This window comes from Simochromis diagramma, unplaced genomic scaffold, assembly GCF_900408965.1.
Source record: "Simochromis diagramma unplaced genomic scaffold, fSimDia1.1 OVJJ01000344.1, whole genome shotgun sequence".
Taxonomy (NCBI): Eukaryota; Metazoa; Chordata; class Actinopteri; order Cichliformes; family Cichlidae; genus Simochromis; species Simochromis diagramma.
In genome coordinates, this window is record NW_024387375.1 from 2,476,063 (window position 1) to 2,503,830 (window position 27,768).

The following is a 27,768-nucleotide window of genomic DNA, read 5'->3' on the forward strand; positions in this document are numbered from 1 at the left end:
AGGGGGGAGGGGGGGGGGTATGAGTTCTTATGTTCTTTATAGATGTTTAATCAACTTTTATCATCATCTAATAATGTCTGTGATGACGTGTAGATGGCACTTAAAGGGATCTGATCTGTAAAACGCCACTCTTAGACTGCTCAGATACTGATAACCAGCGCGTTCATGTAAACGCGCACGGGAGACCTTCTTGTGACCGCTTATCCTGATCGCCAGAGCGCAAGATATGCGCCGTTATGCTAAACTAGCTTAGTACCAACAGAGCCAAAGTCTCTTCTCCAGCCATCATTTGTGTGTTTGTTTGTGTGGGGGGGACGGGGGGACGGACTCTAATAACTGAAACTGATCCTTGATCAACCTTTAACACGATTACGGTTACGCAATATTCAGACAGAACTGAGAATAACAGTTTCACACCTTAGCTTTCCCACAGTTAATGTGAATGTGGTGCAATCCACACGATTCATAAACACGTGGACAGCCTTTGAAGGCTCGACAAAACGTGGTCAAAACAGTTCCCAATTCATTTTTCGACGTCAAGACCAGCTGACTTTACGGGAAGCGCTTGACGTGAGCTCCTCTCACGCGGCTCATAAAGCAAACTTTCATCCACTTTCATCATTAATGCTAAACACTGACAGAGATCATTGACTCACCGGAAGAGGTTCAAGTTCAACAGCAGCATAAATACAGCGGTCAATACAGAAAGACATTTTCCCCCTCCCCACGGAAACATGGATACCGGGGCAGAGAGCGCACCTATTTCCTCATGGAGGGAATGTTTTATATTAAAGAGAATCCGCACGCTGGTTCCTGTTGGCTACAAGAGCGAAATAAAAGAGCTGTCAAAACTTTCAGTACCAGTGGTAAGTACCCTGTATTTAAATAGACGGTGGTCAGTAATCAGTATAATAAAAAATAAAAACTTAAAATAATACATTGGCATTTGATTATGTGGATTAATACCAAGATTTTGACTGTTTTCTACAGTCATTGATTAATACCGATATATCGTACAGAACAAATTGGCCCCTCACGCTGTAAATTACTAGTTTTAAATAGCTGTTTTTGTTGCCCTGGCAACTTTTAATTAATTTCGAATTTCCTTATCAGATGATATCCCAGCTCATGAATTTTTCCTTGAGCCTTGTAAGTACAATATTTTGTGGCCATCTGGGGAAGACAGAGCTGGCAGGAGTGTCTCTGGCCATTGCAGTAAGTGAAATTCAAACACTCACCTTTTATTAAGTCATTAAACCAATAGAAAAGTGACATCCAATCCATCAATGTTTTCTAATGTATTTCCAGGTTATTAATGTTACAGGTATATCTATTGGTAGTGGTTTGGCATCAGCATGTGATACTCTGGTTTCTCAGGTGCGAATCTTTGGTCCATCACAAATAATTTATCATCAGATACGATGGTGCTTAACAATAGTAATGGCAGACTAAACTGTTCTGTGCTTTTAGACCTTTGGAAGCCATAACCTGCTGAAAATTGGAGTTATTCTGCAGCGGGCCATCCTCATTTTGCTCCTGGCCTGCTTCCCCTGCTGGGCCATCCTTATTAACACAGAGCCGATTCTGCTGGCTGTCAGACAAGAACCAGAGGTGGCAAGGTCAGCCGTCACAATCCGCTAATGCTTTCTTGAATTTTAAAATGTGTGTTCATTTTGATGGGATAAAATCAATCTCTCTCTCTTTCAAGGTTGTGTCAGATGTATGTGAAGATCTTTATGCCCGCACTTCCTGTAAGTATGTCTAAGGCTAAGTGTGCATGTGTGTGCAACACAAAAGCCACAAAATTGAACCAAGTGGAAAGTCATCGAAGTGGGAGAGAGGAAGAGGCTGACATGCATCTCCTTGGAGGCCGACCTGATTGTTCCTTACATGTCCCTTTTATTAATGTTTTAAGATAGATTTAGAGTCACTCTTCCAAATAAAAATACACCTACAAAAAGGAGGCCTTGCTAATCCCAGACACAGAAATCAAATATCCCCACAGTAAAATCTTTTCCAAAGTGGGCTAACTAGTCAGCTAGATAAATTCAACCCTGTTTTTTTAAGGAGCTAGTGATCGCGTTATTTTAAATAGAAATCAATGAGTCTATAAAGTCTCTGCTGGACACTTACTTAGTTGGTTAACTTACCTAGTACAGCATAGCTCTACTTATTTTCCCCCTTGTACAGGTGTATTTGATGATGTAACAAGCTGTCACTACCAAACAGGATGAGTCCCAATCTAATCACATTAGAATAAAATATTTCAAGTAATTGCAACTCAGACTATGTTGTTCTTTTCTTTCTGTTTTTATTTTTTTGGTGTGTGTGTGTTTCTGTGTGCCACAGGCTGCATTCATGTACTCATTAGAAACAAGATATCTGCAAAACCAGGTAAATATCTCCGTGATTATTTTGAATAATACAGTTTGGATCGCAGGGTATACAGATTGTGTTCTTCTTTTATCCGCAAAATGATAGAGTGGATTGAATATACAATATGTGTCTGTAAGTGAGACTCCAGTCCTACTGGCTACAATGTTTAATGATTGATGGTGTCCACATACAGATAGCAAGGAGATCAGAGCTCCTTGAGCCCTTTCATGTCAATAAAACTATGATTCACTTTACTTGACAAACACTGCAAACTGCTGTTTTTGATTACAGGAAATCAGTCAGATATTTAATCATCCTTTTGTCTGTTGGTGGAAAACTGTAATGATGTCATGTACAGCGGGTAAAATAAGTATTGAACACATCACCAATTTTTTAAGTAAAATTTTTTCAAAGGTGAGCTTTTGACACAGGATAAAAGTATGAACGCAGGTTGTCTAAATGTTGTTCAGCAAACTTTAAACATGCTTCAACATGCTGTTTCTTCAGCAATATGTGGTAAGCATGCATACAGGGCACGGTGGTTGAGTGCATTACTTATTGATTTGAAACAGTTGTACCAGTTGATTAAAGGTCTTTCTGTAGCTCTCCACAAGTGGTGCTTGGCTCTTAGACAACTCTTCTGATAATTCTTTTCACTCCTCTGTCTGAAATCCTGCGGCTAGCACCTGTTCATGGTAAAAATTTTGTTCTTTCCTCTTCCAGATTATGGCCCCAACAGTGCTCATCGGAAACGTCAGTAGTTCAGAAATTCTGCTGTAACCAGTGCAATCAATATGATTTGCAACAATAAGGTTGGGAGGGGCTCGAGAGAGTTCATTAGCTTTACCCATCATGAGATGATTCTTGTGTGACACCTTGGAAATGAGATACTACTTATAAGCCATCAATTGGGACTGAACCAGAGGTGACAGGGTTGATTTCAGCTGGTGTCATGACTGTCCATGCCTTTTTAAACCTCCCTTTCTTCGTGTGTTAAGTAGTTTTTCCCTGTGTCATTTCTCATTGCTACATAAAACTGAACACATGGACATCTATGGTTTGATATCTTTGCGTTTGTTGATTAGATGGGTTGTTGCTGACATATAGTGAGAATTTCATGACAATAGCAGCTTTACAAATATATTTACTTAGTAAATTGGTGACGTGTTCAATACTTATTTTACCCAGTCTATCTGGCCTGTCATTTCACCATTTCCTAATTAAAATAAACTTGTTGCTTTTCTGTTTTAGGGCATTATATGGCCACAGGTCATCACAGGCTTTGTTGTCAATCTTCTAAATGCACTCATCAACTACATCGTCCTCTTCCCGTTAAACCTTGGAGTTGCGTGAGTTTGTTTTATTGGATTGGACATGACTTCGTTAATATCGTCTTTAGTGGTATCAACTGACATCATCACATACTGTATAACCAACATGACACATTGAAATAATCTTTACAGAGGTTCTGCAATAGCCAATGCCATTTCCGAGTTCTTAATGGCTGGAATCCTCTTTGCTTATATCATATGGAAAGGACTTCATAAGGCCACTTGGGGAGGTGAGTACTGCATATACACTGGATACTGGTTATTTTTAATATTAAGAGAAACTCAAATGAGTTTAACAATGATTAACAACTAACAGAAACCTTTAACTATATAAATATATAACTATACCAAATTTCCCAGAGGAACCCACCCGAGGGATTAATAAAGTTTTATCTTATCTTAAAATATAAGTTGTTTTTACACAATTACAAAATGAACAACTTGTTAGAAGCGTTTAAAGAAAACATAAACATGTCTGAGAAAAACTATTATTTTAACTATTGTCATGATGACAGCTGGATGTAGTGACTTTTAATGGAAGGGTTAGGTGGATGAGGTCAACAGATCACCAGATAAAAGTCCGAAGGTCGAAGCTGAAGTTGGACTGAACTGACGAATCAAGCATTTATGAAGCAATAAAAAACAAACAAACAAACAAAAAAACAAAAAAAAAAACCTACAACCAGGTTACAAACAAAATGAGCAGAGTTATAACAAGTTCATGTTTATTTTCCCTTTAAGTGGACCTGTTTTATTTTACTTTATTTTCTGTTATTATACTGTGACATTGGTGAGTGCTCACATTACACAGGGCTACTTTGAAAGACTAGGTAATCCCTGTAAGCAAAGCCCAGACTTCAGACTGCTCTAAATGCTCAACTTTTCAACTCTTAGATTTATATGATGCTAAAGATAAGTGATTTCTTTCATACAGCCTGGGTGTAAATATGGTGATCCAAACCATCCGCTGTTTTAATCTAAGCAGCAAATCAGAACAAAGTTGTCCTTACAGCGAGAGGAGCTAAAATGGCTTGTTTTTCAAAATGAAAAAAAATCCAAAGCAACAGACTGTGAGATGAGAACACCTAAAGGGAGCAAAAAAAAAGGAGGAGACGATTAAAAATTTAAGCAAAGCCACATAAGCACACAAGTCCAAGGGTGTCAAGTTTACTGCTGTGGCAGGCAGGATGAGGATCCAAACGCAGGACTCGAACGACGGGATGAACAAAGGAAGGCAGCTTTGTTGCGCTGAGATAAAACACTTCATAAAATAAATTTGTGAAAACCAAAACTTGAACATGGAAACTGGAAACTAAGAACTAAACACGGGGAAACTAGAGACTAAGGACAAAGAAATCCAGGCTCACAGAAGAACCACACAGCACATGGGGTAACACCAGACAGAGAAAAACACAGGGCTTAAATACACAGAGGAATAACAAGGGAATGAGACGCAGAAGGAGAGCACAGCTGGGAGTAATCATACATGACGAGACGGGAAGGAAGCAAAACTGAAAACACTAGCATAAGACGCGAGATGGTCAAAGTAAAACAGGAAACAAGAGACATTCACAAAGACACGGACTTTACACTGAAACAACAGAGGGAACATGGAGCACAGGAAGGGCACAGGGACAGAAACCTAAAGACCAGGGACTATAAATATAACATAAGCAGAAAACAATAGAGAGAACCAAAACCATGAAAAATGACAAATCAGAGAATATAACGTAAACCAGAAAAACACAAACACTGGGTCACCGCACCCAGTACTATGACAAAGGGTAAAACTATTGTTACGGATTCAAATATTGGGGATGGATACAAGAGGAAAAACCAAAATAACAACACTGGTTCGGCCGGGTTGAGTCAAACGATGATTTTAATGATCACACGCGTGGGAGATGGACACCGTACGCAGACAGCATCAGATCTCAAAATGGTGGAGCATTGATCAACCTCTTATAGCCTCTAGTGGCCCCCACCTAATCATAAAAGCCTAAACATTCACATTCTTTCTCTCACACAGCGCCTAAGCTACGACCTTGGCTCCCTGTTTATCTGCTCCTGCTGAGATGGGGCAGAAAACTCCAGTATGTTTTGTTCTCTTCTAATCAGACAAATAAGGCGATGACTTTCTGCGAACAGTATTTCTTATAACTGAGCAGTATAATGCATCATAAAACAATATCATTCATTCACAATAAATCAGCAGTCTAATGTAATGCAAATCAGTTTAACAAATGCAATAGTTATCACCTTCTAATTCAGGAGAATAATGCAAACTAAAACTACATAATAATTCACAATCTTTAATTAGGGGTATAACATGGCATAAAATATTATAATCTCACACTCCCCCTGATGAGCTCTTTAGAATCAAGAGCTCACCTACACCCTGTAATCCAGTGTGGCCGGGTTCATTTCTTCTCACTCCTGAGGCCCTTTGTCCCCCTGTTGGGCGAACCATACGTGAGATGACCTCTGAGTTTGCGCAGCTCAGATGCAAGAAAAACTATTATTACAACAATAGCAGGTACAGATGACACTCCCCAGTTCTCCCACAGCTTCATTTTGGTGCTACCTTATACCCTTCAGACGTACTCAGACTAGAACCTCTGTCCGAGGAGCTTTTAGCCTTTATTTTATTGCTGCAGCCACCAGTGTCATCCAGTTGGGTGATCCTCTGCTCTTCTTTCTTCAACCTCAGGGGTTAGACAACCCTTCAGTTGTTGCACAGATCAGGGGATTATTCTGCCCCGATTTCAAACAACGATCTGTGTATCCTCGGGTCACAACTGTGTCCCCCAGAAAAAGGAACAGGAACGTGTCCCCCTCTTGCCCAAGAGCCTCTCGAACCTCGTTGGTCTGGTGTTCCTGGATTTCCGCCAACCCCTTCATGGTTATTGCTGTGCTTATGGGATCCATCCTTTTGAGGTGACTAATCGGAGCCCAAACGCCATGACACTGGAACCCAGTTGGTGTCTCGGCAGTCACCGTGTCTGTCTCTGCTGCGAAGGATCCTTGTATATCTGTGACCTCGTCTGGTGTCTGTTCCTTTCTCTGTAAGAGACAGAAAACCAAAACACCTCTCTTCCTAGCTCTAACAATCTAATGTTGTTCTCTACTGATCTTCTGGTGATTCAGAATTGGTTTAGAATATTCAGAATGTCCCAGGGACTTATTCTAATCATATCCTATGTGTGTGTAAGCGTGTTTGCATTTAGCCCTCTGCACTCAAAGTCAATACCTGCAATATATCAGTCCGGACCATCACGCCGAACGAAGCTTATGACCTTCAAAAGACCCAAGTGCCAACTCATTATAAGCACATTTGCAAGGTGTGTACGAAAACTATTAAAACCACTCATTTTAACAAAAGACATCAAAAACAAATTAGCCATGTTTAATCCTAACCTTTGCCCCCCAAAAATCACGTGTTTCCTTCCGCCTACTGTCCCACGGTTTCCTCTGCAGTGTGGTACTCAGCTTCTCATGAACACAGGCATTTTATCATCTAAACGCTATTCAGTTCATTTCAATGATTAATGCTTAAACATGGAAATAATGATTTATGCTTCTCACTGATTCTCTAAAAAAGTCCGGAAACCTCTTGGGTCACTATTAGCTTAAGCTTTACCATACCTAAGTTATTAAAACACAAATGAAGTCATAAAAATGTTCATATAACCCTTGTTTGATGTTAAAATCAACTTCCCCCCCCCCTTTTTGACACATTCCCATGTGTCAAATCAACAGAGCTAGAAAATGAAAGGAAAAGGTTAGTGACCTCATATCTTAGAAAGTATGAGACTTTCTCCTATCCAGTGTCGTTGCTCCAGCCCTGTCATCCTGTGTGTCACGGCGAGTGAGGTGAGCCGTGTGGAGGAAATGAAGGAGGATCCAAATGCAGGCAGTCGTGAAGGTGTAAAGGTGGTTTATTGAACATGAAAGTAAATACAAACGGCAAATGGAGCTAGAACTAAACTATACTGGGATCAGCTGAACTAAAGAGCACAAACCTTAACAAGAACGACCAGAAGAGACTAACGGCAGACAACAGGGAGAACACACGGGTGAGACATGGTAGAAACGCAGATGAGGCAGGGTGGAATACACAGACGGACCAGCAACTACAATGACGGAGGACATGACTTAAATACACCCAGAGAAACACAGGGGAATTACACACAGGTGGTGGACACAGCTGGGAATGATCAACAAGACGAGACAGAGGTAAAACTGAACACACTCACATGAGACCCAGACCTTCACAATAAAACAGGAAATGAGAACACCACACCAAGACGCAGACCTGACACTGAGAGACAGTCAGAATGACACATGGAACCTGAACTAAACTAAACGTGAGATACAACCGAGAACAATTCCTTAAACATGAAACTCAAATAATAAACATCATAATCATCATCATCATAAACACAACAAGAGAACAAGAAAACAATCCCTGATGCGAACTAAAACCAAAACATAATAACCTCAAACATGGAATAACAAAAACATGAAACTCCACATACTGGGTCCAACGGACCCAGACCCGTGACACTGTGCCAGGGAATGAAACCAATTTAATTGTCATGTTAGATCTGTTCAACTCCTGGCTCCGCCCAGAGCCTGCGTCTGCAGAATTGCCAAGAAACAAAACCTGCATTAATATGAACTTCACTTGAATATGAACTTGTTGACTACTTTTGACACAGCAAAGGAATATTCTCTCCTTCTCGAGGACAGGCACTGACTCCCACTTATCTCCTGGAGCCAACTGTCCCTTATGGAGACACAACATTGCAGCTACAAGGTTTTGCAGATTGTTAAGTTGATCTGTGTGTAATGCTCTGAATCAGGTATGTAATATTAAATGAATGTCGTTTAATTAACTGCCACTACTTAAAACTTAGCAAAAGATATAACTGAATAAAAGATCACCAAGAAAAACATGATATAAACACGGGGGCCCCGCAGGGATGTGTGCTGAGCCCCCTCCTCTTCACTCTGCTGACCCATGACTGCACTCCATCATACAGCTCCAACCTCTTCATCAAGTTTGCGGACGACACAACGGTGGTGGGTCTCATTAGCAACAGGGATGAGACCGACTACAGAAGTGAGGTGAGACGTCTGGCCACGTGGTGTGCTGACAACAATCTCTCCCTGAATGTGGAGAAGACGAAGGAGATTGTTGTGGACTTCAGGAGAGTGCACACCCAACATGCTCCACTGACCATTGACGGAGCGTCTGTGGAGAGAGTGAGCAGCACCAAGTTCTTGGGTGTGCACATCACAGAGGATCTCTCCTGGACGTACAACACCACAGCACTGACCAAGAAATCACAGCAGCGTCTCTTCTTTCTCCGCAAACTAAGAAGAGCAGGAGCACCAGCCCCCATCATGTACACTTTCTACAGAGGCACCATCGAGAGCATCCTGTCGAGCTGCATCACTGTGTGGTTTGGAGCCTGCAATGCGTCCTGTCATAGAACCCTCCAACGCATAGTGAGGGCTGCAGAGAGGATCATTGGTGTCTCTCTCCCCTCCCTCCAGGACATTTACAGCACCCGTCTCACTAAAAAAGCCCTTTGCATAGCGGCTGATCCCACGCACCCAATGCAAAGCTTCTTCAAGCTGCTGCCGTCAGGGAGGAGACTGCGGAGTCTCCAGGCCAGGACCAGCAGACTGAAGGACAGCTTCATCCATCAGGCTGTCAGGAAGCTTAACTCCCTCCCGATTCTGCCCCCTCTCCCCTCCACAGTCTCACTGAACTCTGTCACACACACACACACACACACACACACACACACACACACACACACACACACACACACACACACACACACACACACACACACACACACACACACACTCTGACTCACTCACTGGCCTGCACCAGTTACCAGTCACTTTGTGGAGCATTGGACTGCCATTACCTCATAAGACTTTGTTGTTACACTATCTCTTACCGCATACTACTAAATCTCCATTTGCACTATTTGCCTATTTGCACTACTATGCCTCCTTACTTGAATATTGTATATTGTATATTGCATAGCTTTTTTTTGTTATACATAAAATTGTATTGTATTTATTTAAATTTTTACTTTTTAATTATTTTATTTGCATTTTTTAATCACTAGGGTTTGAGAGTAACGAAATTTCTATTCTCTGTATGTCCTGTACATGTGGCAGAATTGACAAATAAAGTTGACTTGACTTGACTTGACTTGATATCAGTGTTATGTAAGCGCGTGCGGCCTTCCATGCCCAAAGTCACTCCAGTCCATAGATCAGCCAAACATCACGTTGACTGTAGCTTTTAACCCTTATTAACTTGAGCACAACTCTATAATGAGCAACAAACTGCAATATGTATAAAAATGATCATGTTTACACCTGCAATGAAAGATCATATGATTATCCTGACACCTGTAAATAGAAGATTAACCTGAGGTTATAACAATCAATTTTATTTCCCCCTGTTTTTCCCTCACTGACCACAGTAGGGGAATCTATGTTTTGATTCAGCCATGAATGCAGTTCACCGACATTTTAATTTGAATTTCTCAAAGCTAAACACAATATTTTTCTTTATTTTGCTCTTGTTCTTGTGCAGCACCACCTCCTATCACACGCCCCTGTCGGTTATATCTCTACTTTTCTGAATTATTGACTATTTCAATGAAAGGACCTAAAAGATGGGGACCAGTGTTTATCATTACATATCTCCATTTTGAGTGTGACAAGTCTATCATTCCCCTGTTATTCATAGACCTCAATAGAGGGTTTTTTGGCTTTTTTTTCCTTTTTTTTTTACCTCTATAAAAGTTAATTGACTCTTTACAGTGGCCCGCTATGGTTAATAATAACATGTTCAGTCATGAGTGAAATCAAACCTTTTCTTCACTTTAGCATTTAACATTCCCAACAATATAATGTGATACATTAATCGAAACACAGCTACTAAAACACAATTTTCTTAATGCAGACATCAGTAACTCAAAATTAGCAACCAAAGGGTTAAGTCTGCAGTTCACACTCATGTGAAGCTACAGCCTCCCCCTTTAGTCTCTGTCATCCTTCTGTTCTTGCAAAAACAAAACAAAGCAAGACAAAACATCCACCCTTCTTTTACAGGCTGGGTGAATTGTTTGTGGACATTTACTAATCCTAAAGTCGGTACCGTTTTTGTCTCAGTATCAAGTCACTTAAAACTTTTAGTCGTCAGTCCATCACAGTCCAGTTACATGCATACATCCACACACATTCATACCAGATATTGCTGATAATGGAGTCTCACGTGCAACCTATTCGAGCCTCCCTCACCAGCAAGATGACGTCATCATTTTAAAGGAAAACAGTTCCTCGTTTTTTGGACTGGATTGACTCGCTGCAATCCTTTTAGGCTCAGGACTTCTCATGTGATCAATGTCCCATATAAGTGAATTTCTCCAGAGCCCATTACAATCATGGAGAAAAATACTTTGCGACTGTTTCCAGTAAAAATATCTTATAGCGCTTTAAAGTTCAATCTCTCAGGCCTGGATTAAAGAGCTGATTTGTTAAATCAGGAACTCACAAAATACCAAAATATCACCACCGGTGGATCACACCTCTCAGATGTTCTTATTTCAGTGCACTGTAACAAAAGCAAAAACAAACGTAACCAATAAAATACTCATATAATAACAAATACTGGGGCCCATTGCAAACATGTCCAAGCATAAAACCATCTTTCTCTCTCTTAGAGAAAGAAAACAATCCAAACCTCACTGATAAAATCAACCTAGTGTTAAGCAAAACCCAAAAATCAACCAAAACTTCACCAGAAAGTTTTTCTCCCTCCCGGGACAATATTGTGTAGGAATACAGGTATCGTAACTCCTTTTTGCACTGAAAAAAAACATGTTGGATTTACTTGATTCAATAGTGGACACTGGTTGCACACAAATGTTTTGCTTTGGCAGAAACTTAAACAACTGAGTTAAATCAACACAACCTTTTCATATTCAGTAAACCTGTGCATGTTGTGTTCATAAAACACGATTGAAACATGTTCAGATGGAGTAAGTTGAGCTCCTGGAATATTTTAATCCTTCAATTCTGTCAGTTTATTTCAACACTATTCAATAACTTTTATCCAAATACTACTTGGTCACTTAAATACTACATGCTGTCTTCATATTGCATGCGATTCAACAAAGTCTAGATCCTGGTTACCATAAAAATTGAATGGGTCTACAACAACTACCATCCTCCTATCTTTATCCTGGTTGCAGCAGGGCTGGGAAATAATCCTGAAGTGATAGGTTACCAGGCAGGGTACACCCCGGACAGCCGACCAGTCTATCAGATAGAAACAAACAGCCATTTACCTTTACATTCATGGATAATTTAGAATCATCAATTACAGTTTTTTCTGATTGCTTAAGCACATTTTTTGTAACTATTGGCTAATTTTGCAAAACTCTTCACACAAATAAGAAAACCTGTCACCCAATAATCAAAACATTGTAGTTCTCTTGCAAAAGCAAACACAGCTAGATTAACTCTTCACACCTTCATAAAAATGGTGTTTCCGTATCAAACAGTACACACAAGCCATCATCTACTAAGCACACAATGCGCCAACTGCACACTGATGGTATGAATACAAAACACATCTGGCTTTTGCTTTCTCAAGGTAGGCTATGTCAGTTTGAGCTCATACTTCTGTCATAGATCCATAAGCATAGAGGGATCCAAACTTCAAGTACTGGTGTTTATTCAAACACATCAAAACAAACACAAGTGTTTATTTCCAAGTATAGGATTATTTGCAATCGCCATAATGACTATATGGGTTACTTGGTCTGCAGTGAACATGCTTCCTCTGCCCCCAGCATCTGGTCATCTAGCAATTCTGTAAAGTAACAATTTCAGTATTTTTACATCAATGGTATTGGTGTGTTTCTCATTGGCATATGGCAGTGCTACAAATCTTTGTGCGAAGTGACTGTACTAACCGATTCTCATTTCAAGATGTCCTTATGATACTTGCTACAGTGTAGCGGCTCGAGTTAGGCTGGACCCGCTGGCCAGCTACCCTCAGGGTCATTCCACGGTTGATTACATGGTCCACTATTGTAGCTCTGATGTCATCAGCAATTCTATTTCTTACTCTTCCTACCCTTCCTCTCCCCCCTCCTCATCTTCCTCTCCCCCTCCTCATCTTCCTCTCCCCCCTCCTCGTCTTCCTCTTGCTCCTCCTTGTCCTTGTCGTCCTCTTCATCCTACTTCTTCACCTCCACGTCGTCTTCCTCGGCCTCCTCTACTTCTCACTCTTTCTGCTCCCTCCATTGTACTCCGCACACACAGCTTACCTGTATTATAGTGCTTAGGCTGATTGCAAAGTGAACTAATTATCTAAAAAAGTTTTCACATGTGAAAGTGTGCCAGACAGTTGGCAAATTAGTGTTAATGATAGCCATGCATGTGTATACTTTTGCTAGGAGTGTGTTGGAAATTTGGTAATTGAGTGTTGTGCAGTGAATTGTGCCTACAGTTTTGCAAAGTGTGTGTTACAAAATTGCAAACTGAGTGCAAAGCAGTTTTTGTGCTTTTAGTTTTGCAAACTCAGTGAGTGGTTTTGCTATAAGTCTGAATAGTTTTAGAGATTGTGCTACAGGAATCACAGTTAGGGTTTAAGCATTCAGAAAAAACTGTAACCTAGCTCTAATAACTGCATGGCTTTTTCTCTCACACTAGAAACCAGAATTTCGTACAGATCTTTAAAGCCTGAGGCAATTGTGTTAAATACACGCGAGATGCTTACGTAAATCCAAGGGCTGGCCCCTTTTTTTTTTCAGTGTGTTCCTCCTTCAATTAAATCTCACTCACAACAATGTGGCGCTCCGAAATAAGGCTCACACCGTTAATTCATCATTTTCACTCTGTACCACTGCTCCTTATCAGGCTGTGTGAAGCACAGTAAACAATTCAGTGGAGGCCTTAAGCCATAAACAGACATCACGCACAGACATTGTTTTCATAACCAAACTGCCTTAGACCCTGTCCCCCAAATCTACACAAATGCCCTCTGGGTGACATGAAATGCATTTAATCAATAAACAATCAATGGGTTCTTGTTGTTGTAACAGATTCTGTATTTGGATGTTTGTGTGCAGCATTTTGCGTGTCAGCATAAGCATTTGTTAGTAAAGCATTCTTCATTGCATCAGCGTGTGTGTGTATCACTCTTCATTGCACAAGCGTGTGCATGTGTGTGTGTGTGGATCACTTCTCAGTGAATTGAATCAGCATTTCGACTTGTGTGCGTGTGTGTGTGTCATTTCTCACTCAATCAACGAGTGCAGATGTGTTCATATGTGTGTTTCTCTTCATCCTGAGTCAGTGTATGTCGATGTGTGTGTTTGTGTTCATCACTTTCCTGTTCTGGTGTTCTGGGTAAACCACGGCCTGAAGCATGCCCTGGGGTCCTGCCCTCCTCCATTTCAGTCTGTTTGCATCCATTGGTGCTGCTGCTCAAAGTTCTGTCCATATTGGTTCTGGCCCCAATTGAGGCAGTCCTTTTCTCCAGTGTCCTGCATCTTCTCCTTGTTCCGCTCCTCCTTAACTTGACCCTTTTGCTTCTGTAGCTCCTTCAGGGTTTGCTCCTGCTGTTGGAGCTTTTTCGTCAGGTTTGGCGACCTCCTGCTCCAGCAAGCTCCGGCCTGATTTCAAGTCCTGTGTCTGGGACTCCAAGCCTGACTGATGGGTTCGATTATCAGCCAGCTCCTCCTGAGCCATGCTCAGTTTCTGCTCTGATGCCTTGAGCTCTTACTGAGGGCAGAAACCTCAGAGTCTTTTCCGTACAAGTCAGATTGAAGTCCATTGATGTTTCCCTTGCTTTGCTCCACGGCCTTCTGCAGCTCTGCTGTCCGGCTCTTCTCAGAGGTCAGCTCCTGGCCGAGCCCCGACACCTGTGCCTTCAGCTTATTTTCTTCTGGTGCTTTTGTCCATTCTGAGGTGCCTCCTGACCTCAGTTACTCCTCCTGTCTCTGGCACGCCCTTTTTGCTGCCCGATCATCCATGTTGGTCACTGTCCTGCACAGTTTTAATGCAGAGTTGTTAAGGTCAGCATTCTTTTGCTCGGCCTCACTTTTCATCCGGGCTTAATGGGCGTCTCGTCACAGCTCTGTCAGCTGAAGCTGTCTGGAAATCTCCCCCGTGTAGTGAAACGGGCCTTGGATTTAACGCTCTCCGTCTCCGCTGCATGAGATCGTTTTCCTGCAGCACTGTTGACATTTGCAGGTTGTTGTTGTGGGTCCAGCTGCTGTAGCATTTGGTCAGGGTCACATCAAAGATGGTAGAGGAGTGAGCAAAGATGGTAGAGGGGAGAGCAGGAGTCCAGGTCAGCCTCGGCTTTCCGGGCCGACAAAGCAGCCTGTAATCAAGCATAAAGAGAAAAAACAAAACAAAAACAGACGAACAGGAAAATGATGTTGTGTTGGCTGTGTTATTCAGAGAGGGGAGAAACAACGGGGCCAGGCCCTGTGTCAGCCTTCTCTCCCCCTTTTTTTGTTTTTTCTCACTATATAATCAATTCATAATCCACCAAGTTGACAGGACAACACAGGTACATGTTAAAATTCTTAAGATCATGTTTAAAAGCCCAAAAAAGGAATTTTCTTTCATTCAGTAATCACTTGTATTAATCAATCAGCAGAAAACATGTCACAATTTGAATCTTCTAACCACTAAATTTGTCGTGTCATCACTGGTTGGTCAGACCATGTCTTTTTTTTTTAAGTTAAGTTGTTGTCCTGCAACCCAGAGAGTTTATTTGTTAGTAGTGGATAAACTTTATCATTTAACAACAGGTGTATGTTAAGTTTCGCTGCTTTAACCTTGCTGGAAAATCTTCACGTGTTCATGAATGTAAGCTGTTTGTTCATTGCGTGTGTGTGTGTTTGTAGGTGGGTTATTTTAACTTTTTTCTCAAACGAGGCATTTCTCTAACACGTGCCTTTCTTATACATTTCTCTGGTTGTGTGTGTGTTTTTATTTTGTTTCCCAAATTGTGATTTCCCACCTTAAATAACATCATTCCATGTCTACAGCCAGGAGTTAGAGCTTGCTTGTGAGATTCAGGGACACATGGTGCCAATAACAATTCAGCCAAAAACTTGCCTGAAAATTTCCAGTGATAGTAACCGATAACTGGAGGAGAAGATGTCCTTTAAGCTTCTTTTCCGGGTGGGGACAAAGTGAGGTCAAGCTGTAATTTTGAGCCAAAGCCTGGCCTGTCTGTCGTCCCAATTCTGTTAATTTAACCCTTTTGCCGCTGTACTCAGGTTTCCACACAGCAAAATCTCCAGTGTTAAATTAACACTGGAGAGTGTCTATATGGGTCCACACCTCTGAGTGTTAAATACAACACGGTTGAGTGTTAAATTAACACTTTTGACAGTGTTATATGTTTAAAAGTAACCTAGTCAGTTTTGAAGATTAACAAAGACTAACACTGAGCAGTGCTGATTTTCTAACACTGGAATATTTCTAACATTTTGAGTTATTTTCCAGTGTTAGAAAATCAGCTACGACCTTGGCTCCCTGTTTATCTGCTCCTGCTGAGATGGGTCAGAAAACTCCAGTATGTTCTGTTCTCTTCTAATCAGACAAATAAGGCGATGACTTTCTGCGAACAGTATTTCTTATAACTGAGCAGTATAATGCATCATAAAACAATATCATTCATTCACAATAAATCAGCAGTCTAATGTAATGCAAATCAGTTTAACAAATGCAATAGTTATCACCTTCTTCTAATTCAGGAGAATAATGCAAACTAAAACTACATAATAATTCACAATCTTTAATTAGGGGTATAACATGGCATAAAATAATATTATAATCCCACACTATAGAACTGGAAATTAGCGTATTGAGATTTGCTTTGAATCATGTGGTAGAAAAGCAGGTTGACAAATGATTTATTGGTTTATTATATGACTACTATTTGTTTTGAGAGAATTTTTGCTTTTGTATGCACTTTAATTTAAATATACATTTGGAATTGCTAACATCTACTTTACAAACACTTACGTAGGTTGGTCTCGAGAGTGCCTCCAGGACTGGGGCTCATACATCCACCTGGCTGTCCCTGGCATGGTCATGCTATGTGTTGAATGGTGGACATATGAGATTGGAGGCTTTCTAGCAGGTAATGCCACAGGCCACTTTGGGATGCCTTTGACTGTAGAAAAGCAGCTCTGAAATCTATCCGCTGTCTGTCATTGACAGGTCTCATAAATGAAGTGGAACTCGGAGCTCAGTCAGTTGTGTATCAACTGGCAAATGTTGCATACATGGTGAGCCCTTTTGATGTGAACAAACCCTCTGCACTGCCAAAAAACTTTATTCATAAAGAATTTTCTCATTTTACATCCATCCAATGTAACAACTTTTTTATTTTTAGTTCCCTTTGGGTTTCAGCATAGCGGGCAGTGTAAGAGTTGGAAATGCTTTGGGAGGTGGAGAAACGGAGCAGGCCAAGCTGTCTGCTAAGATGTCAATGTTCTGTGCAGGTCAGAATGCATCAATGTTTATTTCTTTGCCGTGTGTTTTTTTTTTTTTTTTTTGTTAGTTTTTTGTCTAATATTCATTTGAAAATATTTTAAAGACAGTCAGTTAAAGGTAATTAATTACATAATTTAATGTTGCATAATTCCAATTTTGCTCTCCAGAAGGAAGCACAAAAGTAGCTTAGAAATTTTAAACAGTCTCCGTAATTATAAATGTTAGCAGAAAGCGTGAATATTTTCACTTCTCTTTACCTACCTATGATGTGCCCTCGAGAAAGGGTTTCGATCCTATAAGGAAAAAGACTGTTAAGGCATGTTGTCCCGAAAAAGGTAAATCTTTAATTATATTTCTGTCTTTACTGCAGTGTCAGTGTCTATATGTTTGTCAACTCTCATCGGGAGCCTAAAGGACCACATCTCTTATGTTTTTACATATGATGAGTGCGTATATAATTTTATGTTTTTTTTGTTTGTTTTATAAATCGCAGCAGTTGTTACTTTAAAAGAAAAAAGAAAGGAAATACCAGCATGGGTTACACTTACACATGCAATTTCAGTATCAAGTCTAGGGGAGATAGCAGGCCTCATAAACGACCTTTTACCCTTACATAAGTTACTGTCATCCTTCGCTTACATAATCTCTCTTATACTGAATAGACACAAAGGTTTATGGTAGCTGCACTCAGCTGTGCTGATAATTATTTACATATTTCCTGTTCCTAAGACAGCATAATTGTATAATGTTGCACAAGGCTCAAATTACACAAAAATATGTGTTTACAAACTCACCAGTCTCACTTTAAAAATTTAGACTCTCTTCTTTCAGACAAATCAGGCAAAGGGTTTCAGATGTCCTATCTTTTTATGCTCCTTTCATTCTACTCGATGCAACATCTGTGAGTATCTGCCATACCCCAGAAACATCCCATAAAGTATGTGTTTGTGGGTACTTAACCATGTCTTTATCCTTTTTGCGTCACTAGGCTGCCGTGTGTGGCATAATAAGAGGAGCAGGCAAACAGAGAGTTGGAGCTATTTGCAACATTTTGGGATATTATGGTGTTGGCTTTCCGATTGGAGTGTCACTGATGTTTGCAGCCAAATTAGGAATCATGGGTGAGATGTTTTCAACCATCAGCTGTTTGTATCCATGTTGTTTTTGTCCCTACAGTTCTTTTTTTCATTTGATTTCTACCACAGCATCAACATCTCCTTCCTCCTCTTAAAGAAAAACATGTTTTGTTTTCCTCAGGTCTGTGGACAGGCTTGTTAACCTGTGTGTTCCTGCAATGCTCATTCCTGATTTTCTATCTAATCAGAATGAACTGGAAAAATGTCACAGTTGAGGTTTGTGTTTAAGGATAAATATTTAATTTTCAGTAGTTTTCGGCTGTCTCTTTATGATTAAAGGATCACGCATTGATTCGTCTTGCAGGCTCAGATCAGAGCAGGAGTGCATGTAAGCTCCACAGACACAGGTAAGGGACAGTTTTCACAAATTATTTAATTTGGCTGAAAAGTGTTTATCCTGTTCATCACGAGAAACAAAACAGTTCTGTGTGGAAGTAGAACATACAGAGTTTAAAAGATACCTTTAGAAGAATATTTAATGAATCTTGTTTGTGTATTTGAATTATGTATCTACATTGTTCAAAAAGATTTTACAGACTGTTGTGTCCCCAAATCTTCAATAACCACATTGTGGACCCAAAAATGACGCAGGATACATTTGTCGCAAAACCTGCGACAAATGTATCCTGCGCCACCAGAAATGAATTATGTTGTTGTTAGTTTGATTATTGCAACAATGTCTCCATATGTATGTGCAAACTACATTTGTCATATTCAAGCCACAATAAAACGTGTTGAGTGCGGAAAGGTTAGGACAGCATTATGTCACCAGTAACTTCTTTAATATTTAACAAAGGCTAAAATCTTTTCCTACCTTCACTTCACCAAGTGGTGTGACTTACAATTTACCTTTGACAATAATCCTAAAAGTGTCATGCTTTAGTTGCTGTAGACAGGGTAAACTAAAAAAGCAAAATCTACATGTAGAAGTAAACACATTTAACACTTTTAAAGGTCTATAACATATTTTATAGCTATTTTATTATTGTTGTCATTTTGATATGTTTGTATGTAGTAAGTGTCCTTACTTTTTCTTTTTTTTTTTAATCATGCAAGGTCTAAAAGTATGAAATGTTCAAAGTCCAAATTTTTGTCTGCAAATTGGTATTTGCTAAACAATCAGAAACGAAGATCTTCATATTTTTTAAATGTCCTTTAACATCTTTAACTTCACAATCTATGGCAACACTAAAAAAGCACTCAGTTGGATCAGCAGATAGAACCATAAAAAAACTAACAAAAAAAAAAAACAATTCAGAGATTTTAGATATTGATTATACAGAAATTAATATAGAAAACTTCCAAACTGTGAACAATATTTTGAATAACAATTATAATTTCATGATCCCTAACATGGAACATTTGCATATATTTATGTCCAGGTACCCAACTAGAAGACCCTGGTAACTCAGTGGGTCAAGCAGACACCACTGATCTGATGGATTTTCAGGTGGAAACAACAGTGAGGACAGCTGAAGGAGAGCTCTCTTTCAGGACTCTGGTTCTGCGTAGAGGCTTGGCTCTAGCTTTCATGTTGTTCATCTTGGCTGTTGGTATTATTTTGAACCTACTTATCACCAACTTGGCTACCTGAACATGAGTAATGTCTGTCTCGTTCAGGGAAATAACTCCAGTGCTGCTTTTCTGGGAGGTCTCAGCAATATGCTAGCATTTGCATTACAAGCAGACAATAACGGATGGCACAAGCAGGCACAAAGGCAGACGAGCAGGAAATGAATGAATGGTCTCTTGATTAATCAACGAACGAGCATTATATTTGCCTGTGTTCAGTTTACAACACCTTGCAGAGACAAACAAATCAAACTAAAACTGGTTTGAGAAGGCAACATCAGATTTTCTGTTCTTACAACATTAAACAGAATCATTGCAGTTATCTATTGTTCACTCTGACTCTTCATCTGGCACCAACATGGTGGAGAAAATTTGATCAGGAGTATATGTAGTGTTGATCAAGTCCACAGTAGAGTTGGTCTCGGGCAAAGGCACAAGGAAGTGAACACCTGCTCCCACAGCAAGAAGTGCAACTGCAGCAAACATAATGAGGCCTCGCCGGAGGATCAGTTGGGTGATGGAGAGGCGGCTGCCCTTCAGCTTCTGTGTCACATCTCGATCCTGCACCACAGTGCCCCTGTCTTGGCACTCAGTGCTCACAGACATATAGCCATCCATCAGCTAGGAAAAATGAAACAAAAACACCAGCAGGTTGGTCACACTGCTGTGGTCATAACCTGTGTGCATGAAGTATCTGTATGAAGGACGTGCTGTGCTCACTGCAATCATGCAGAGCAAAGAAAAGGGAAAAAAAAAACATCTGCAATCAATCCAGCATATAGAAGTGTGAAAACTGAGCTTTTAGCACATAGGGGTTACTAACTCTTTGAAAATCTGGCCATGTTGAATATGAGCATCCACCACTGCAATAGTATATAGTACTCGGCGAAAATCTAATTTCTCCACTTTTTAAAAATATTTTGCTGGGAAAATGGGTACAGATACAGTTTAAAATCCATTCTTTGCTAATTTATCTGTTGTGTTGACACAAGACTAAAAAAAGTTTCCTTTTTGAAGCTTCCATGATTCATAGGTAAGTGCTAAGTGACCTAGCAAATACAAGGAAATCATTCCTCTGAAAATGGCCATGTACAAGGACTGAAATGAGTAGAAAAGCAAGTCATGTCAAAAGAGCAAAGGGTGGCTCAGGACTTTTGCACAGTACTATATATATGTCAGTAATGGAAGAAAACATAATATAAATGTAATCAAGAACGGTTTAAGAAAAACAAAACTATGTCAAGAAATTTCGATTAATTGTTGCTATTGCTGACTTTAACTGTTACATAGACTCACATTACTTGATGTTTGATCTTGGGTGCTGTTATCCACAGTGCCTGTCACGGGAGCTCTTCCTAATAACGAAGGATTTTTCTGAGACCGTTTCACAGCCTGTAAATATGAAAAGTCAGTGTAAGCAATAGATTCATTAATATTTTTTGGGTCTTGGAAGCTAAGTATAAACTGATCTTCAATTTGAAGCACAGTATCTTTATTGGTTGTTTTCATATGATACCTCCTCAGTGATTTGTTCCCAGTTCAGCTTAAAGATGACAATAATGTAGAAGGTAGATTGTAAAATGACACAAACGAGCAGTCCAAGCCAGAAACCTGCAGAGAAAATGACAAATTACTTAAGTGCAAGGCAAGCTTCACTTTAAAAGCTCATTTTAGTAAATTACAAAAAAAGCATCACTTTGTGCAATTACCCAACACTCTTAGTTTTGCAACGAATGTCAACGTGATACTTAGAGAAAGCCCTATGCAGTAGTATCCAATGAAATTAGCCACAGCTGGAATCTTCTGTTTCCCTGTGCCTAAGAAAATGCCCGTGCACACACACTTGGATGAAACAGAGATAAACTTTATATTAGATTTACTTGTCATGCTTTTAGGAGCATACACGCGCTGCCAAGTGTAACTAAAACTCACCACAAGACCATCAAAGAACTGAAGGAAACAGTAAGCATTCATCAGCTGTGAGACCAGACCTATGATCTTCCTGAAAGAAAAAGGTTTAATTAAGGTTTTGCACATCCTTGCCAATCTTTGAATGCAACAACAGTGTTTAGGAATATTACTGTTAGTGAAATGTGAATGCAGCTGAACTCACTCATCTGACGTGAAGATGAAGCCAATCACTGTTTTGACGGAGCCAAGGACAAGGCCTTCTACAACTGCAATGCTACCTAAAAAACAAGAGCTCCAAAATCTGTATAACGGTAATAAAGTTATAGGAAACGAATATAAATCACGATACATTTCTAACTGACCTGCAAGAGTCAGGGACATCTTGCTAGTTAGGAGTGCTCTGCCGGTGTCTCCTGCACCAAGAGCATTACCCACCCGGGCACATGCCGCAGCTTGAATACCAAGAGGGAACTATGGATTCATTATTGTGAAAAAAGTATAGGAGAAAATTTGCTCTCAGGTGGTTCAAAGCAACCAAAGAAATATTTTAAAGGGAGAATTTAATTCTCTGATTTGTAGTGATTAAACTATACCATATATGTTATGACAGTCACCATCATGACAGCGTGCTGGGCTGCCAGCTCATTTTCACTCAGCATTCCTGATTGTTACAGACAAAGAAGAAAGAGCAGGCATGATTCAAATATTTTTAGATTGTCTATGATCATCTAAAAGAAAAAAAAAAGGATTACCTGCAAAGAATCCCCCAAACTCATAAACCCACCACTCAAAGCATTTCATTAATGTACTGGGAATAGCCAGCTTCATGTAGGAGCCCCAGTCCTGCAGTGATTCTACAGACCAGCCTGCAGGGGGCGAGAGACACTCATTTATATAAAACTAGGGAAAAGAACAAGATGGTGCATGAGATCATCACTGTTCTCAGTATACCTCCCCATGTTGTTACATGAAGCCTCTTCCACAAAATGTAAGCAAACAGAAAAGTACAGATGTAAATCTGAGACAGAGTATTTGCAGCTGCAGAGCCACTGCAAGACATTTGGGTTGATATCAGTGTTAAATTCTTTTATTCAGAATTAAAGCATTAAAGTGATATGAGTGTGAGTTCGCATACCTAACACCCAGATCCAGCCAGTGAATAAAAATATAGTTTGTCACCACATTTGCAATGTTTGCCAGAGCAGCACTATACATTTGTGGCAGTATGATTCCCTGAGAATACAAAATGTAGTCAGCGTGATTACATTTCCTTTTCCACCAAAATTGTAATTAGTTTTAGAAACATTTACGATATCTGTAAAACCAGTACGGGATCGGAATAGAGAAAGGGACCTGGTTCTGCAGGTAAGACACCTGAAGATGATGTAGAAACATTGCCTACGGAAGAATAATAAATTATTGCACAGCACAAAAAACGTCAAACATTGGTTTTGAATGTTTGTATAAAGGTTAAGGAGAAAAGCTGCGACTCACTGGCACAGCAGGCAGGAAGGCAGTGATATACAGCTGGGCTATTCTGAAAGCAAAAAGTGCATGTGAGTACATCTAGTACATTTTACATTTTAGTTTATATGTATTCATAAAGGCCTTTTCAAAATAAAGTTGTACTGAACTACACAAACAATTAAAAATAAATAATTTCAGTAGAAACAAAAGCAATTTCAAATTGAAGAGAAACCAGTACTCATGCAATCTTACACATTAAAGAAGTTGCTTTGTTCAATAAGACATTAGTGGGTTTAAAAAGCCAAAAAATAAAAATGCATTTAGAAGAAGCCTGAGGTCATTAGGCAGGGGCATCAGGCATGTCTGAATATTTCAGGCAGCAGGATGTTTCATATGGATACAGCAGCTTAGATATGCAGACAGGTGCTTAACAAAGTTAGGCTTCAAAAATGAGCCGTAAAATCATTTCTAAGGCTAACAGGTAGGAAGTGAAGAGCTGTAAAGACTGATTTCATCTGGTCACTTATTTTGCTATCTGTTAAAAGCCTGTCAGCTGCAGTTTGAATTATTTGTATCTTATTTATGTTATGACGATGAATAAAGTGCATTACAGTGGTCAAGTCCAGAGGACATAAAAGCATGGATGACCTTAATCGAAATGAGATAGGAATGATATCTGCCTAAGCGGAATGAAACAGGACTGCATAACTTTAAACACCTGCATATAAAAGAGAGAGCTTGGACCCAAAATTACCCCAGGTTATGAGTCTCTCTCCAGACATTTTTAAATACTGTAGGAGACCCAGATTAGAAAAAAGATCAAAAGTGCTGCTAGTGCTGGGGGACGAGGGTGTAATTATAATTACTTCAATTTTATGATCATTCAGGTTTAGAATGTTTTTAGACATCCAGTTCCTAATTCAGCTAGACAGGACCTAATATGTGAGATATCAGCGGTAACAGATTATAGGACATTTGTGCCTGCATAGCAGCGAAAATCAACTCCATCCATTTGAATGAGAAGATGAGGCTTTGTCAGTCATTACAGAAAATTACTTGTTTGATAGACCTGACATAAACCAATCCAGCGTCACATCACTGATACCAGCACTGTTCTTTAGACTGACTGAATTAAATGTTCTGGTCCACAATATGCAAGGCTGAGATGAGGTCAAGGAGAATGAAAATAGAGAAGAGCACAGAGTCAGCAGCAGATTGTTTGAGACCTTGACAAGAGCAGTTTGAGCATTGCTAGTGAAGCTCCTAAGACATATTTGGTGATTCCTTGAATAAAGCAAAAAGGTAATCAGAATGACTGTGATGGAGTTCAGATCGATGTTCCCTCTAAGCTGCGCGCGTGCGCAATTGCGCACTGCTGGCACGGTCTCTGCGCACAGAAAATCTGTGTTGCGCACAAAAAAAATCTAACCTGAATTGAAATTACAATTAAAACTTAAACAATTCTGTTTTGCGGTGTTAGTCAGTAAGTGACTGGCTGCTCCCGTATGGGATTAGAACGATCCAACCTTGTCCCATAGGCCAGCCAATAATGCGATTCACATTCGTATATACGCAGCTAATGAACGTCGTTGACAGGCTATGACAGCGTCCTTATGTGCCGACACTGATGTTATAGCTAGCAAAGCGGCGTGGCCAACGTGGAGTGAAGCCACATTAATGACAACGTGTACAACCATTGGAGATGTGAGCAGGACAGACGGAACAATTGACGGAAAAAGGGTGGACTTTATACCAGTTTTTAAATTGTGTTGATAGGCCACATTAAACCAGAGTTATGATAAAAATAATCAAAAAATGATATGGCAACATGGCATTTAGTTGTTTAGGAAGGGGGGAAGTTTTAGGAATGGCGGCGGTGTTTTAAGATGTGAGAGATTTGCGACGTTTAGCGCAAATCTTGTGTAGTTAGTGTGTAGTGTAGTCAATAGTTTTGTTGTGTGTGTCAGAACAATGAGACGACTACTGAATGTTACAGGTGTTACAGGAGTGATACATCTCCTGTTGTCAGGCCTGCAGGTATCAGGCTGTTGTTCTCCTTTATCTCATAGTGGACAGAAATTATTTTTTGGAGTGGCACAAATAATTTGTGTGGCATCAACTTTGATGCAGAACAGCTGATTGTTCTGTAAATAGTTTGAAATGTTTATTTTAAAAAACACCTTGGCTGCATTTTTAGGTAAACAGCTGCAAAAAACTTTGTTGTTTGCATAACTTAGTTACTTTTTTGAAGAAGTAACTATTTAATTAACTGCCCAACATTGGTCATTATATACTGTAATGACCAATGTTGGTCATTACAGTAACTAATTATTGATTACTTACTTAAAAGTAATCGGATTACAGTAATGCGTTACTGCCCATCTCTGCTCATAATACAAGTCAGAGCTTTATATATATATATATATATATATATATAAAAAGAAAGTTGTGTTTTCAAAATTTGAGTTCAAGTTATTTTTACTTCCAATAGTTTTAACATACTACACAGGTCATGAACAAGATTTTTTAAAATTTTCATTGTATGTGAGCTAAAGCAGTTAATTAAAAGTAGTCTAACATAAATGCTGTAATTTGATTATTTTAATAAACCATGTAGCTTGGATGGATTCGATGCTGGCGTGACCACAGTGCACACGTCTGCTGTTGCTCACAGTGGTCCAAGGGACCGCTCAGGGAGTTTGTGTTCGCTCAGACGCATGAAAAATTAGAGGGAACATTGGTTCAGTTTTATACGATTAGTTGAGATCATTTTGATATTCACTTAATTTGTATTGTGATTCTGTTTAGTGAATCTTTGGCAACTAGAAATGGTTTTAATGCACAGATGTTATTCCTGAGAAGATCAGGTTTCATGTTTAAATGTACCCATATCTATGCTAGTTGTATCAATAATATTACTGTACATTTGCTGCTGTTAGTTACCTGGCCACCTCAGGGTCCTGGCCCACACATAATAGGATGGCCTGAGCATTAATGAGGAGACCCCAGCAAGGCAGACAGAACAACAAGAGGATGATTATGCCCCGCTGAAGGATCACGCCCACCCGGAGTAGGTTTTTGGCACCAAAAGTCTGTCAGGATAATGAACAGGATAATAAAGATGGCAGCAAGAAAAAAGGGAAAGCAAAAAATTCCAGTGTATGATATTATCATGTTGACTTGGTTTTACAGACCTGAGACACCAAAGTATCACATGCCAGTCCCAGACCATATCCTGTTGCTGCAGTGGTAATATTAATTGTCTGAAATGAATGCAAACTATTATAAGCAAAACTTGAGTGATTCTTAAGAGCAAGTGTCAAGTGCTGAGCATAGATTAAATCATAAGTGTTGTTGCTGAGTGATTACGAGACAATTATCTTGCTGACTTAAGTAACAATTCCTTTTCTTCCATCAGCATTCTCGTAATTACTTCTTCATTTAATCCATTTTTCGAGTAAGCTTCAAAACATCAGTGGAGCATACAGTTGATGACTTACAGCAGAAGCTAATCCATAGCCAGCCATCACGTCATTTCCCAGACGGCCACAGAACATTGTAACCACAAACGGAAGCATGTAATTGAGGATTCGAGAGAGCAGCTAGAAAGACAAATACCAAAAATGTTGCAGGAGTGATACCAGTATCACATGACAAGTAATTTAAAAATAAACCATTACATACTGCAACTAATTATCGTGGTACACAGATTTCCTGACAAGTTTATTTCCTGCAGTTTGCAGTCATTATTCAGCGAGTAAAAAGTGCCAAATATTGTTTCAGTTTTATTGTCACATCTGTGAAAGTGTGTTTTCCTGACATCTTAAACTTTTTTTAAAAAAAGAAAGACTGTCATCAGTCTTCTGTTGTATCATCAGCAAGGATAATCTCCATCTACGTGGTCTGTTAAAGAAAGATCATGGCACGTGAGCAATCCCAGTACTTACCAGAGGACCTGTCATCTTCAGGATGTGGTACAGTTCCTCTCTGTGCGCCACAGGAACCCTGTGGCACACCCGTCTACAACAAAAACGTTTGCCGCTGGACCTCTCCATGTCTGCAGCCCCAGATGCTAATGTATGTTCTTCCACTAAAATCTTTCTCTATACTCTCACACAGTCATCTTAGTTGCACTCCAGGATGCTGCAAAGGATGCAGCCACAGCTGCCTTGGAGCAAAACAAAGTCCAGCTGAAACAACACAGATTGTGAGAAGGAAGAGAGAAACACTCAGCAACCACAACAAAGACAAAGATGGGGGTGAGGACTTGAAAGCAAGAATGTTTTGATCTGGGTGATTAAACGTGTGTAAAACACAAGTAACTACCTCTAGTTGTGGTCAGCTGAGGAAATTTTACAAAAATAATAACATCAGGATTTTAGAACTGCAAAGATCAAACATTT

General features: G+C 39.8%; 2 protein-coding genes across 4 annotated transcripts; one reads left to right on the forward strand and one right to left on the reverse strand.

The window, feature by feature from the left end:
• slc47a3 (solute carrier family 47 member 3) lies at positions 1 to 20,734 on the forward strand. 2 transcript variants are annotated; one of them, XM_040009094.1, is made up of 17 exons: positions 3 to 866; positions 1,114 to 1,215; positions 1,309 to 1,377; positions 1,471 to 1,619; positions 1,709 to 1,751; positions 2,350 to 2,394; positions 3,628 to 3,725; positions 3,840 to 3,937; positions 16,810 to 16,923; positions 17,004 to 17,071; positions 17,179 to 17,287; positions 17,650 to 17,725; positions 18,111 to 18,180; positions 18,268 to 18,400; positions 18,537 to 18,631; positions 18,720 to 18,762; positions 19,798 to 20,734. In XM_040009094.1, the coding sequence occupies exons 1-17, from the start codon at positions 735 to 737 to the stop codon at positions 20,007 to 20,009; spliced, it is 1,656 nt and encodes a 551-aa protein (XP_039865028.1). In that variant the 5' UTR covers positions 3 to 734; the 3' UTR covers positions 20,010 to 20,734. The 2 variants fall into 2 exon arrangements, with proteins under 2 accessions (XP_039865029.1, XP_039865028.1); XM_040009095.1 differs by lacking the exons at positions 17,650 to 17,725; positions 18,537 to 18,631; positions 18,720 to 18,762; positions 19,798 to 20,734 and having other exon boundaries at positions 1 to 866; positions 18,268 to 18,394.
• Positions 20,290 to 27,442, reverse strand: slc47a4 (solute carrier family 47 member 4). 2 transcript variants are annotated; one of them, XM_040009093.1, is made up of 17 exons: positions 27,313 to 27,442; positions 26,866 to 26,967; positions 26,560 to 26,628; positions 26,309 to 26,457; positions 23,393 to 23,435; positions 23,252 to 23,296; positions 23,034 to 23,131; positions 22,850 to 22,947; positions 22,651 to 22,764; positions 22,492 to 22,559; positions 22,261 to 22,369; positions 22,101 to 22,176; positions 21,920 to 21,989; positions 21,697 to 21,829; positions 21,504 to 21,598; positions 21,284 to 21,379; positions 20,290 to 20,608 (listed from the first exon to the last, which is right to left on the reverse strand). In XM_040009093.1, exons 1-17 carry the CDS (start codon positions 27,418 to 27,420, stop codon positions 20,318 to 20,320), a joined length of 1,764 nt encoding a protein of 587 aa, XP_039865027.1. In that variant the 5' UTR covers positions 27,421 to 27,442; the 3' UTR covers positions 20,290 to 20,317. The 2 variants fall into 2 exon arrangements, with proteins under 2 accessions (XP_039865027.1, XP_039865026.1); XM_040009092.1 differs by having other exon boundaries at positions 21,697 to 21,989.
• Positions 27,443 to 27,768: the final 326 nt, after the last annotated feature.

Excerpts from the sequence above, each read along its gene's own strand:
- slc47a3 (XM_040009094.1), top strand. The coding sequence starts at position 735 with ATGGATACCGGGGCAGAGAGCGCACCTATTTCCTCATGGAGGGAATGT. Across the intron at positions 17,288-17,649 it reads GATGTCAATGTTCTGTGCAG|TGTCAGTGTCTATATGTTTG; the intron begins GTCAGAATGCAT and ends TCTTTACTGCAG. Across the intron at positions 18,763-19,797 it reads TGTAAGCTCCACAGACACAG|GTACCCAACTAGAAGACCCT; the intron begins GTAAGGGACAGT and ends ATTTATGTCCAG.
- slc47a4 (XM_040009092.1), bottom strand. The coding sequence starts at position 27,420 with ATGGAGAGGTCCAGCGGCAAACGTTTTTGTTGTAGACGGGTGTGCCAC. Across the intron at positions 23,297-23,392 it reads CCTTCCTGCCTGCTGTGCCA|GCAATGTTTCTACATCATCT; the intron begins GTGAGTCGCAGC and ends ATTCTTCCGTAG. Across the intron at positions 21,990-22,100 it reads TTCATCTTCACGTCAGATGA|GAAGATCATAGGTCTGGTCT; the intron begins GTGAGTTCAGCT and ends TTTTTCTTTCAG.